General features: G+C 41.7%; 1 protein-coding gene across 22 annotated transcripts in view; it reads right to left on the reverse strand.

Moving 5' to 3' along the window:
* CADPS2 (calcium dependent secretion activator 2) overlaps positions 1-11,586 on the reverse strand; it is a 585,486-nt gene extending 573,900 nt beyond the window's left edge. For 10 of the 22 annotated variants that reach the window (XM_073328223.1, XM_073328221.1, XM_073328222.1 and 7 more), the window contains exon 1: positions 10,891-11,581. In XM_073328223.1, the coding sequence (XP_073184324.1) occupies positions 10,891-11,241 (351 nt within the window). In that variant the 5' untranslated portion in view covers positions 11,242-11,581. Of the gene's footprint in view, positions 1-10,890 lie in introns of all 22 variants that reach the window. The other 12 variants (XM_073328226.1, XM_073328214.1, XM_073328210.1 and 9 more) reach the window with 4 other exon arrangements.
* Positions 11,587-14,645: the final 3,059 nt, after the last annotated feature.

The following is a 14,645-nucleotide window of genomic DNA, read 5'->3' on the forward strand; positions in this document are numbered from 1 at the left end:
TCACATCCAGGCTAGGTCCAAATCTTGCAGATTTTGTCTGCATAACATCTTTAAAACATGACTTTTCCTATCCATTCACACAGCTAAAACTTTAATCCAGGCTGTCATCTCAAATCTCAATTATTGCTACATCCTTCTCTGTGGCCTTGATAAATGCAACCTTGCCCTGTTCATACCCATTCAGAATAGTGCTGCTAGGATCATTTTCCTAACCCATCACTTTGACCATGTCAGCCTTTGGATCCCTATCTGTTTCCCCATTCTCTAGGACATCAAGCAAATTGCTTGTCTTCACTTTCAAGGCCTTTCATGACCTATGCCCACCCTACTTATCTCTTAATCACCATAATGATAAAGGTTTATTACTGTACTCATTGATCTCACTTTTTTGGAAAGGGAATGTCATGGAGTCTGATTAAAATTCCATTGGCTTTAATGGAAAGACTCCCAAATACAGACAATAAATTTTCAAGAAAAAAAGATGCAAACAAAATAGTGCAAAAGGTTTTGCACAATTGCCCTTCTGATTTTTTTTAAACCAACACATTATTTATTACAAACTTACAACTGAGTAAATATAGTTTTGTTTCTCATACCCCCTCCAACAAATTCTCATTGTGGCCCCAATTCAGCAAAGCACTTAAACATCTTCTTGGACTTACATGCTTAAAGTTAAGCATTCACTTATTCTGTGCTGAACTGGGTCTCTTACAGTTATAACACAAATAGCAGAACTTAAAATTGCCGGGAGTATGTAATAAGCTCTTTCAGGCAAGTGCTATCAACTTCAACAGAATCTAAAAATCTCTATTTTTTTTAAGCCTCTAGCCCTTATGACTAACAACCTTCGAACTGTGAACTTGGGCATAAACTGATGCAATGTGTTGTACTGCAAGCAACTCTACTGCCTCTGATGCACCTCACACTTCTCCCCAAACTGCATCAGAGAGGAAACTGACAAGAGTCCTGTCCTTTTTCCACAGCTGTTGTTCAGGACACTGTGGGAACAAGTGAGAATGACAAGAATTTGGTCAATTTCAATATGCTTTTAGCATTTCCAGGCAGAAGCAGGCGCTAGTCCCCAAAACACACCAAGGTCAGGGTAGTTCAGCACAGACACCTTCCCACAATAGCCAGAAAACCCAGGTAAGGTTGGAGTAGTAGACTCAAGCCCATCACAGCAACCAAGAGACTTTGGGAAGGGTCACATTGCAAAGACTCCTCCCACATTCCCTTCTAGCAACAGGAGACTATATGGGAACCAGAGAGTGAGGAGAGAGAATACTCTTTTCTCTCCCAGAAGCCAGAGCTGGGCAGAGGGCTAAAAATCCATTAGACACACGAGCCTGAGCTTCATATTAATGAATAATAGAGTTCCAGAACAGAGTCAAAGGACAGCATCCAGCACCCTCCCTCTGTTCTATTAAGATGAGCTATATATAATTAGCCTCTTACTCCATCTTTTCATGTTTTGTGTGTGTGTGTGTGTATATATATATCTTCTTACTGTATGTTCCATTCTATGCATCCGACAAAGTGGGCTGTAGCCCACGAAAGCTTATGCTCTAATAAATTTGTTAGTCTCTAAGGTGCCACAAGTACTCCTTTTCTTTTTGCAGATACAGACCAACACGGCTGCTACTCTGAAATATATACTACTGTAATCTCTAATGCGCTTTAACGTAGCACTGTTTCAGGCAGCACTATGTTAAAGCACACCAGGAAATATTTAGTGCACACCACCAGGGCCTACATCAACAAATTAATGAGCAACACGTTAATATGCTTTAGAAATCACCCTCCGTAGTCCGCATTACTGCTCTGTGTAGACAAGCCCTTAGATACAAGTTTACTGGATAAACAATTTTAATTTTTTCTGTATTGTGGGTGCTTTATCAGCATTTATCAGTTAAAACCAAAAATCAGAACCTTAAGTACGATCATCTATTATGGAAGAACGGAGTGAAATCAGGAAGGGAAAAAAGACATACCAAAAGCCAGGAAGATGGAGGGATGACTGGCTAGTATTCACCAAAATATATTAGTCACAATTTTTTTTTTTTTAAGAGCTAGTCAAATGTTATTCAGCTAATATAACATTCAATAAATACAAGTGAAATTAGTCAAATGACATTCAACAAATGGATTTTTGCTGCACTGGTTGACAACAGTCTACAACTAAATACAGTACACAAATGTTTTAGTTGTTTAAATTGCAAGAGGTTGGATGGAGTGGGAGTGGTTGTGTCATAGCAGGTATTTCCCGCCCCATCCCCCAACACATTTTAAGTCCTGTCAAAGAACACTGGATGGAAGTGGGTGAGGAGAACAGAACACAGCACCCATGCTTCCCCAGGCATCAGGTAGCTTGCTGTGGCAGGAAAGAAAGCACGCACACCCACATACAAAATAATGGAAGGGCAGGAATAACTTTCTGAATATGGGAAAAGAGCAAAGCAGCTAGCCAATTCCCTCCCAGTAGCCCTGCAGAGATTGTGACAGTTACTGGGCTCCCCATGCTGTCTTCCTGACAGTGCTCTGATCAGCCACCTGTAGAGAACCTGTGAAGTTCTCTTCCCTCCTCTCCCCACCACCCCAGCCCCGCTCAGAACAGAGTGTTAGGCAAAGCAAACAGAGCTGATGAGATTTATCCCAAAACAGGGGTGGGGTAAACAAAAAACACAAAGGTATTATTCAACATAAAAAGGCAGAAATTGGCCAAAATAAAAAGCTTGCAATCATGCAAGTAAAACATACAGTTGTTGCCAATCTTCCAGCTAGCCAGGACTACCACTCTGAATCTGATAAGGCAAATACATTGCTTAGGTTTCAGCACCTTAGACTATTATACACAGTCTAGAAATCATAAAAATATAACACCAAAATCAAACTCAAGATTTATCAGAGCTGAGTACTTTCAACACTACTTTATAGGGCAGAATGCTGGGAAATGACAAAATACAACATGTCCAAACTGTCTTTATTTCATACAATCTGCCTCAGAAAAATTCTTCTGGGTCAAAAGATATGAAGGATGTCAAACCTAGACTTATTCACATAGTGCAGCCAAGAAAAATATGAGCACCATCATTACCAGGAGGCGCTGAAGATGGATTGGCCATCTGCTTCGGATGGAAATTGATTCCATCACCAGAGTAGCAAAAAGATGGACACCTGAAAGCAAGCGAAAATGAGGTTGCCCAAAAACATGGCGAAGAACTGAGGAAGCTGAGCTGAAAAACCTGGGACACCACTGAAAGACTGGGGAACCATTGAAAGACTTGCCAGAAACATAGAGGAGTGGAGAAGCTTCGTTGCTGCCTTAAACGCCAGAGGCCTAATGAGTACTAACTAACTAGACTATTATAAACTTTTGACTAAGGCACATCTGGTTGAGGCTGAGTTGGATAAACAAGACAGCAGTTTTAACTGACAGTTTAACTGCTTTAATCACCATTCTCTGAAATAGTGCTGGACACTGCTTGTCACTGGCTTCACTTGCTATAAAACAGCTTTCAATATTTCTTCAACCTCAGCCATGGCCAACATCCATCACCCTCAATGGGTAATTTTACTAGCACAGACAAGTCTAAGGTAAAAAAAAAAAAATCTAAAACCCCAAAGCCTTTTCTGATGGACAAAAAGGGTGAATTTTTCAATAATGTTAGCAGAACACAATTGAATAGCCTTTTAAACACATGTGAAGCTCTGTTAGCCCACATCTTGGGCATTCAAAGGGCTTATCAAATCATGGCATGCTAACTGGATATATGTATGATAACTGAAAGTAAAACAAACACTTTGCCCATCAAGACAGGGCCTTAGGTTGCTTGTAAAGGATAAGCCTGAGTTTCATCAGAAAAAAAAAAAAAAAAGACATGGTAGAAAATCATTTTAAGAGCTGTAATTTGGGAGTGTTAGCTCTCCTTGAGGGTATGGGGGGGAGAAGATCAATGTTCCATTTTACCTCTCTTGATAGAAACCATTTCTGATTAAGTTTGATCTGCCTTGGCAGGGAGTGTGAGAATTCTTTGCAATGTACTACTTCTTCTGAAATACCCCTGGAATCTTCATCAGAATTGGCTTTGTGGGGTACTTCCACATTTACCTTTACTTTGGTCAGACCATCATATGAAGGAGTCCCAGAAGCATCCAGGAGATAGTTTGTAACAGGGGAAGAAAAACAGATGTATTTCCAGATATTGCTTGGGCAAAACAGGCCGAAAAGAAATATGACAATACAGTGTGTTCCCTGGGGATGGACACAATGGTTTTGTTTCTTGCTAAATTTTTCCTGATAGTTGCTTGGAGGTTTTTATTATTATAACTTATGATCAACTTTTCTACCATTGATAAAATCCTAGAAAAATGAAAAAACAGGCAAAAGGAAGCTAGTAGGATTCATATGAAAATGAATTATTGAATTCCATTATTCTCAGCTTTGAATGGTAATGTTTCTGATGTACTCATTTGTGGGTTTGTTTGGTTATACCCCACCCTCCTATTTGCAAGTGAAAAATATGAAATGTCAGTCATTTATTACTTGAAATAGTTTTCTTTTTGCTTCTTCTGATTCAGATGTTAGACCGATTTAGTTCTGGTTTTAGTTTTAGTGTCCATTCTTTATAATCAGTTAAAGGCATAGTTTAATTAAATCTTGGTGTTATATGACTTCATATCATGCTTAGAAATATTTCTCTTTTGGTAGGTTTTTTATTGATTTATTTTTCAATTCTTCCCCCATTCTTGGATTTCTACTGTATGTACATATTAAAGTAAAATTATAAATATGGAAGAAAAAAGCAGTGGTTTGATATCCTTTCAGGCACTGAATTGTCATCCTCCATTTACTTAGGAACCCTCCTCCTGATGTGTCACTCAGATAGAGAGCATTCCTCTGGCATATAGTCCATGAATAAAACTGAGCACTATAATTGTCACAACCTTTCACCACTCAAGTAGTTCAGAATGTAATCCTCAGGGCACAATCTAATCCCCTAACTCACTGAGTGTGCATGTTCACAAACAAAATTCTTTCTAGAGTGAAAACAGTTTACAGAACAATCCATTTCTGTTTACACGCTTTACTCTATGAGCTTTCCAAATATAAATTGAATCAGCTGTATTTTGGAGGGTGGGGGTGAGAAGAAAGACACCAGCATACACTTCATTGGATTCTCAGGAACAAAGAACAAAATCACAACTTGTTTTAGACCAGGCTTTATTGCTCATAGAAAATAGAATGCCACCCTCAGTACACTTATGTACACTGGTGACATTAACATTCCAAGACATCTGGAGAAGCATGTTGTTGAACGTTCGCACAATATCCACTGGAATGATGGTCTTCTGGTTAAGGCACTGCATTGATACTCAGGAGGCCTAGATTCAACTCTGACTCTGCTGAAGACTTAGTGTGTCAACTTGAGAAAAATAACTTAGTCTCTCTGTTCTTCAGTTCCACATCTGTAAAGTGAAAGTAATAACCCTACCCTCTCTCAAAGGGGAGTATAAATCCACAAATACTTGAAGATGCTTTGATGCTACAACGGTGTTAAGTACGATGACAGACAACAATGTATTGCAGCAACCACCGCTGCATCTTTTCATTATTTCATTTCCTCTTCCACAATAAACGTGGATCTACCCTGGAAGTTTACGTGGAAGGTTTTTCATCACTCAGCATGTATATTCCCATGACAAAATATCTACGGAGCCCAGAAGGGTGTTCCCCTGCCCTGATCCCTTGAGGACTTCCTACCTGTCTGTGCTAGATAGCCTCCAATTTAATGCTTAAGCCATTTCAGCACATTTGACCATTGTTTTAACTTTTGTCTCAAGCAAAAGAAAAGTCAATAAAAGGATAGGGTGGCAGGATTCCACCTTGGGTCAGATTTCACACATTTTTAGTTATGCATAATCCTGTAGATTAATTTTAATGTCTATTTAGCAACTATTTTTCTTACATATCTTGTGCTTAAATAAAATTAAGGGATGAAATTACAGTAATTTATAGTCAAAAGCAGGTTACTGGATTAAGTGAACAACTAATCTGAGCCAATATGGAAATTCTTGTATAAAATACTCTAATACTTGTTTTTATTTCTTGTTTTCTGAGCTTCAGAAATGAGCTGGATACTTTTCTTATAATATAAGGGGAAAGTAGAGTAAATGCTAAAATCACAGTTAAAAAACGTTTGAATTCATTAATACAACTCAGCCTATAAAATTAAGCATTGAGGTCTCAGGTTATCATAGAGATCAATGCATTGGTTTTAAAAAAAATAAGCCAACTCCTCACAGATATTGTTTCTGTTCAGACTGAGGTTGTAGTTTAATATGTGGTTTCAATCACATTCCCTACTGGATAATATATTCCACGTAACAAAAAGCAGCAGTCTGGCACATCTTGCAGTATTTGTTCAGCAACATATGAATACTGAATTAGCAGAAAAAAAATAAATGATCAAAGCCTAATAAACTAAAAAGAGGTTAGATAATTTATCAGCAAGACTGCTAGAAGTCTGCAAGCAAAAACATCACTGATAATGCACAGCATCAAGAGATCTGGTCTTTGGGAAGACTGAGATGGTGCTGGAATTTTGAGTTTTTCCACATGTAGGTCACTATTTCAAATCCTTCCCAATCATTAGTGACCACCAGTGGACACCACATGAACTATTTAGTGGTCTGTGTCAAACGACCCAATGAGGTGGTCTCAGTCCAGTTCCCTGCGAACAGGACCACAGAAATTATAATTACAAGTAACACTAAACGTCTGTATAACAGAGTTCAAGGATTAAATAAATGTGAATAAGAGACTTTAACCCTTAGATGTGGTAGGGCGGAAGGCCGATCTTGCAGTTGAGGAACTGTACTGGGACTTGAAAAATCTTGGTTCATTTTTCAACCGCACCACAGATTTCCTGTTTCACCTTAGGCATGTCACTTAGATGGTCTGTGCCCATTTGTAAAATGGGCACGATACCTGTTTTGATTACAATTGTTCCTTCTAACCTTAAAATAATCTATGAATCTCTTAGTCAGGGCTGAGGCACATTGGCAGGATCTTGCATACTCGCTACCCAGAACATACCAGTTGTGGAGCTTTGCATAAGCATGATGTTCACTTTTTAAAATGTTTTTTGATTTCAGATACCCCATTATTTAAGATCTATGAGGCCAGAAGTCAGAATATCCTCCAAATGTGACAAGGGAACGTGAGACAGAGCCACGCATCTGGAAGTGAAGCTTCCTGAGACAACTTACCTTAAAGAGATTACTTAACGCATTATGGAGAATGTTATAGAATGGGTAGGAAGAAGGTATAGGGGGGTAGAGAAAGAGTAAGGTAAGCAAACCCCTACCTATTGTTAACAAGTATGGGTAATTAGTTTGTGTACCAGGAGGAGAAACGAACACATACAGCAGGAACTGTCTATAGTAGCTGGCCTCACGCATAAAAAAGCAGCCCAATTTACTATATAATCCAAATAATAAAATATGTAGTAGATCAATGCAATTTTCATATAGGTTATCCAATACTCTGTTTTTAAAATAACATTCCTAGTTGTCTAGTGGCTCTGATTAATATACGAGTTATCAATATCCAAAGAGTTCAAGAAGATGTTTAATTGTCAAGTGCACAAATAACTAAACATTTTGTGGGCAAGAAATAAAATCTAAGAAAATCATCAAGATATAGCTAAATAATCTTTGAGTAGTTATTATATGAAAAGAGTAAAGTTTATACATATGAAGTTTTAAAAAGCTAATTTTGAAATAGACAAAAATTCAGATTATTTCAAATTATGGGTTTTGTTTGTGGCAGGGTCTAGGACTTTCATATTTGGAAAACACCTAGAACACTGTAGTTCCTACTGCAATCTAAGTAATGAATGATAAATTAAATGAATGATTTAAGTAGATTTGCAATTTGAAATTACAGAGTGTATGGCTAAACCTGAAATTCGTCCCTGGTACAAAGCGGGATATTGCTTTCTGTTACCTTCCCGACAGCACTATAAATGATCACGAGGCATGTACTGAAAACAGGTGTGTTTACACTTCAGACAATTCCTGCTAAATAAAACATTCTAGCTGAGCAGCTGACGCCTAACAGATCTACAGTATTTTTAAGAACGTTACTTTTACTAGATTATTACAACAACAACAGCTGATAGTTGCTTACTTCTAACAGTTATGGACACTGAAAAATGACATGTTTTTCTTTCTTACTAGGTTTTTCAGCCTGATTAAAAACATAAAACATCATTCTAGTTCCACAGTTAAATTCTTAAAGCAAATGAAAATTTGTCCCATTTTAACGACTGAATGTCACGTGTCACTTAGAAGTGAAAATTGCAGGTAGTGGCATTTGATTTGAGAGGAGATGTCAGTTTGGGTGATTTACAGGTCAATGGCTAATCATTAATTGAGCAAGTGTCACACTTTTACACTGGTTGCAACACCAATAAGTGCCCTATACTGACCTCAGAAATCCTCCAGATCCTCTTTCACACACCTTTATTAACACCATGTACATGGTACTACCTTGGATCATTACCATGAAAATACTTAGTGAATTTAAGGGTTGTAGCCAATAGCAACAGCTGGGTGCTTAGCATTTTGGAAAAATCAGGCCACTTATTTAGGTCCTAAATATGGATTTAGGAGCCTAACTTTAGGCACTTGTTTTTGAAAAATCTTGACCATGGGTTTCTCTGTTTAAATAAGTAAAATGTAATAAAAGAACTACTACAATATGCTGTTTTGTTGTTGCTGTTACTATCTTCACATTACGTTCGTGCCTACTGGATTTTTGTGACAATCTGCCATCACCTATATCAGTCACATTCATGCTGGCACCCTACATGTCCCTAAAACAGTAAACACTTTAACAGTTTACTAGTCTTCACAGCAACAAACCAAGTGTAATTCAAACCATTTTGTGAATTAAAAATAAATACATTCTGAAATATATGAAGATTTGAATCTATGTAAAAGTCAATACCCAGACAATTTTCTTTCCCAATAGCCCTTACATACTCAAAAAGATCAAGAGTCAGAATCAAAAGTATTCTGTCTGGAGATTGAATTTAAAAAGATTCTCTGCATTTGCCACTAGAGAAGTCATTAATAGGAGTTTGTTTAGTATCTTTCTAGAAACTGATTATGTGATATTTACAGAACCAAGCACAAAATGAAAAGATTTCAAATTTTAAAATAAACTTTTCAGTAACTGAGTATTTTTGAGCTCCTGAAAAATCTAAAAGCATAGAGTAACACACTCTCTTGGGAGCCTGCCCCAAATATATTGCACAGCAAATGAAACTTTGCCTTTTATTAAAGGTAGAGCAAACAACCGCATGTTATTGGTTCTCTGAGTTGTTAAGACACTGTTTCTCCTTATCTTGAGTCTGCATTTAGTAATAATCACTGAAACAAAATAGCCAGATTGTCTCATTCACCAAACAATTCTCCTTTGTATTAGATCCGTGATTTATCTTTAGATGTATTTGGTCAGAACATTATTTTTTGCATGAAAAACCTTTCAGAGTTTAATGTCATTGTCACATCTGTTTTGCCTCTCAAAGGAGGACATCTATCATACCCTGCTGAATTAGTACTTCTAACAAGTCTTCCATTATTAGTTTTTTTTCTGTAAAATGATTCTATATGCCCACATTTGACAATGCAGGTGTATTTAACTGTCACCCTGAAAACTTAGAATTTGTAAAGAAATTTTCTTCTGCTCGTTTCTACACGCCACTAGTGCCATGCTGCTTTTAAAAATGCACTGTGGAACCTACTTTAGTGACAGGTTTCAGAGTGGCAGCCGTGTTAGTCTGTATTCGCAAAAAGAAAAGGAGGACTTGTGGCACCTTAGAGACTAAAATTTATTGAGCATAAGCTTTTGTGAGCTATAGCTCACTTCATCGGATGCTCCACTGAATGCATCTGATGAAGTGAGCTGTAGCTCACGAAAGCTTATGCTCAAATAAATTTGTTACTCCCAAAAGTAGAAAGAAAAGGAGGACTTGTGACACCTCAGAGACTAACAAATTTACTTGAGCATAAGCTTTTGTGAGCTACAGCTCACTTCATCAGATGCATTCAGTGGAGCATCCGATGAAGTGAGCTATAGCTCACAAAAGCTTATGCTCAAGTAAATTTGTTAGTCTCTAAGGTGCCACAAGTCCTCCTTTTCTTTCTACTTTTGGGAGTATCTGCTGCAAAGATAATCCTATTAACATGGACATAAAATACAAGAAATTGATTCCCTTTGCAGAAACATCTGTGAAAATCAATCACTCTGTTGAACGACTGCATTTTCTTCCTCCCAAACGTTTGGAGGCTCATTAAACAAACGCCTATTAAAGAGATACCTGTTGAAGGAACCAGAGATGTGCCCAGCCTAGAATATGGTAGTGTCTGAACAGGCTTCTCTATGCTCTGCTAGTGAGCTGGAAATTACTCTCAGCAGTGCGGTGTGACCAACTGACACAAAAACACTTCACTACTGAACCGATCAATGCAGAGACTCGGATGAAAGGTGGGCAGCCGACGGCCCACAATCCCGGTCTCGGGCGTGCTCAGAAGAAGTTACGGGCGCTGTAATACTTTATGGCACTTCAGAGACGTGTAGCGGGATCCCGGGGATTGCACCCGGACTGAGCAGGCACGCCGGGCTCAGGCTGCAGGCGCCGATCAGCTGCCGCTGCTGCTGCCACCGAGATAGGGGTCGCATTGCAGAAAACAAACCCAAAGCTCGCGGACCATGAAGCGCAGACAGAGCAGGGGCGGAGCGGGCAGTGCCCAGCGGCCAGGCAGGAAGTGGGAAGGGGGGAGGGAGGGCGGCTGGTGGGACCGGTGCCTGCGGCGACTCACCTTCTGCTGCCTCCGGGCCATGTCCGTGGGCTGCTTGGCGTTGAACGGGTACGCGATGCACCTCACGATGAACACATACAGCTGCAGCCGGAGCCGCTTCTCCCTCTCCTCTTTCTGCAGCCTCTCCCGCTCCTCCCTGCCCTCGCTCAGCACCGAAGGGCTGGGGCTCGCCGGTCTGGCGGGGCCGCTGCCCTGGCGCCCCGGCTCCCTCGCGCGGGGCTCCCGGGTGGGAGCCGGCAGGGCTCGCGGCAAGCTGCCGCTGCAGCCCCCGGCCGCCGCCACCAGCACCTCCCGCCTCTCCTCTTCCAGCACCTCGTCGGACTCCTCTTCGCTGGAGGACGGGTCCAGCATGGTGCCTGCGGGCGCGGAGCGAAAGGGAAAGCGGCGCGCACCTTTCCGGACACGTCGAGTTTTACTCCCCGACCAGTTCCCACCGCGGCCGCCGCCGCCGCCAGGGAGGGGGCGGGGCCTGGGAAGGGGGTCGAGCTTGGGTTGCCTTGGGAATTGCTCCGGCCGGCTCCTATCAGAGCCCCGGCCAGCCTGTCACTTCTCCCCGAGCGACGGGGGCAGGCTCCGCCCGCCGGCGCCACGGCGCGCCGGTGGGGAACCTGGAGCGCCCACAACAAGCACCACGTGGAACGGAATGTTAATGGGGCTCGGCGCGCTCCGCTCCGGCCTCCCCTCCGCGCTAGCCCGGAGCGCCGCTGCCTGCCGCCCGCCCGCTCCCTCGCTCGCTCGCTCGCTCGCTCCCTCCCTGGCCCGCCCAAGCGCTGTCTGGCTCCCGCTGGGAAACCAAGACAGAGGAAAGCTGCCGCCACCTGGGTCCCGCCGCTCCGGTTGCGCCACGAAAAACCCTGCCTCAAAACAGGGATCCAGCCAACTTTTGCCTCCCCCCCGGTCCGCTGTCTGAGTAGAGAATACCGCCGCTCCTGCTCCGCCACAAAACCGAAATCCCAGCCCTGATGCATCTTTGCCCAACAGTCCCACCAAACCCCGGATCCAGCACTGGGATCCAGTTGAGCGTTGCCACTTTCCCGGGGGGGGGGGGGGGGGGGAATTGGGAACAACTTAATCGCTATCATGGAAACAATATGCAAGTTGGTTAATACGATCATTTGCATATAATCAGAAATTTAACTGAGGTTTTTTTTCTTAAAATGTGTGGATCTAGTGGTGGTGAAGGAATCCATTTGAACTTCCCAGGTGAATGACATCTCCTCTTTAGCTTCCTGAACACCCAGCGCGGCCAAATGGGTCAGATTAGGGAAATGCACGCTAGACTACACCCATAAAATAAACTGCCTCGGCAAACAGCCAAAATGAGATACCTCTCACAGTGGGTTGTGCAATGTTCAAGATACCATTCACTGGGCTGCTGCTAGGGCTCCACTGGCTTCCTGGTGCTTAGCTCCCCTTCTAGGGGGCTTGAATGATGGTTTTGTGCTTTGCTAGGTGCCTTGAGTGTGTAGTGTCTCCTTCTCAAAGGGTGGGTGGGGAATAATAAATCTGTCAAAGAGCTACATGGTTGTGGCAACAAAAGGAGACATCCCTCATAGTAACTTGTGTTGATCTGTGACCCTCCCTCTCCTTTCTTTGCTGAGGAATGAAATATTTAACAGTGGTGACATTTAAATTTATGATTTAAATCTGACTTAGCATTTCACTGACATGAAGAGAGCAGTTCACACCTCTCAGCACTACTGGTCTATTGCATGAGTTCTATCAAGGTTCATCATTTTTGAGGTTTTCTTCCCAACCTTAACAGATAGAGACTTTTTTTAGCCTATATTCTGGGGAACAAATAGCACCTTCAAAAACGTTGAATACTTGCTGTTTTGGATCCCTACCTACCAGTGTGGCTCAACAGTGATAGGTGTGTAACCTCTTGGCAAAGTGTGTGTGACTTCCCCCTCTTGGAGTTGAAGGTAACCTACATTAAGGATTCCTTCTTAAATTGACTTATTGGAGGACTGGAGGCCACATGATATTGATATAGACTACACAGCCTTTCACTGTAGGGACTGAAGGTTGTTTCTATTAAATGGATGTTTGGTGGCCCTTCTATGAGATGAGTATACCACAGTTTAATTCCAGCTCCCACTTTGTAAACTCAGCACCTTCCTTTGCTCTAATCAACAAACTCAGTATAGAAACCAAGAACTGCAGGGGCCCTGGAGACTGAACTACTCCTGTTGCCCTTAAAGGAATATATATAATTGTCAGTAAATACTATTGTCCTTTTAAAAATGTTTTATTGTTAGATAGTAATATTTCCCTTGTACTCCACATTTATTTGATGGTCCTATGCATACACTGGATTATATTTAAGCAATTATTTGCAGGATTAGCTAGCCTATTCATAGACATAGAAGCTGCCATATTACATTAAACTTGAGTGTGCTACCAGTACAGTAAGCAACTGCACAGTGCCAGATTAAAGAATTTTGGAGCCCTATGCTTGTGGAAATTGGGGGCCTCCCATCTTCTCTCAAATTTGTCCTGAGTGGTACTGTGACCCCAGGTGCTAGGTTGCAATGCCATTCACTCAGAGTTAGCCTAGCTGCCCCCCTCATGACAGAGGGGGCAGCCAAGCCAATCCTGAGCAGTGTTGCAACCCCGTGTGCCAGGTCACATCACCACCCACAAAAAACTGGTGACCTGAGATGGGGGTCCAGTGTAAGTGACCTACTGCACATTGGTTAACCCGGGCCTGCATCTGCAGCTATTATAGACTGATATAGGCTCTTTTGTTCTCAGATGTTCAGAGTTAAGATATCTGAGGAGAACTAGGAAACATTTGTATTATTTTTACAAATATTGGTCGTGCCTCTCTGTGTTTATAATGAGTTGCTTGCTATGGAGTTAGAGCAACAGGGAGCTGTTAGGGTAATCAAGCAGGAAAGATAACACAATGGCCTAGATAAGGAGCATCCTATTAACAGCTGTGAAGAGTCAACTCCTCGGTCCCAATCCTGGTTACATGGCTGTTTTGCCAAGGCTGAGAATGTGGAGACCAGAATTCAAGGCACTGAGATCTGCCCTAAGAGAGGTCAGCTGCTGCAGGCTGACACAGACTGATGGAGAGTCAGGGTCTGCAGCAAGCAAATTGTAACTTGTGGTCCTCAAGAGAATGGGAGGCACCTACACTAAGTTATGTCTTTTAGTAGCTTGGGGGGGATGCCAAGCATAGGTAAGACAGTATGTGTATGTCTCTTTGTTGTTTTAAATCCATTTGTTTAAATCCTCTTTGTTGTTTTAAATCCATTTGTCTGAGTGCTACACACCTTTTGGCAAAATAGATCATACTTTGTTTTGAAGAAGGCTGCTTCTGTGTCACTGTATACTGCTACTGTACCCATGCTTCTGAAGGGAAATTCCTGCAGGTGCCAAGCCTGTTGGGCCTTCTAGGTATCATGGTTGGCAACCAGGGTGTGTAACTCAGAGCGTCACTCAGAGAATGGTTAGATTGCGGGATCCCATGCCAAAGAAGAGTGGAGGCCTGGGACAGTTACTTGAAAGGGGTGCACATGGACTGGAAAAGAATCTCAGCAAGGGCAGCCTAGCCAGGGCCATGACAAACACAACCATTAGTACTGAAAGACCAGATTTATTCGTGTATGCACCAGTTTTCTCCATGGGAACTACTATATGTATACTCAGGTTTGCAGGTGTCTCATGAAAATATGTTATTGTAATTTACATTTTTGTGACTGACATCTGTCATTCTGACAGGGAGGATGGTCTGGTAGTTAGGA

This window comes from Lepidochelys kempii, chromosome 1 (genome assembly GCF_965140265.1).
Source record: "Lepidochelys kempii isolate rLepKem1 chromosome 1, rLepKem1.hap2, whole genome shotgun sequence".
NCBI lineage: Eukaryota > Metazoa > Chordata > Testudines > Cheloniidae > Lepidochelys > Lepidochelys kempii.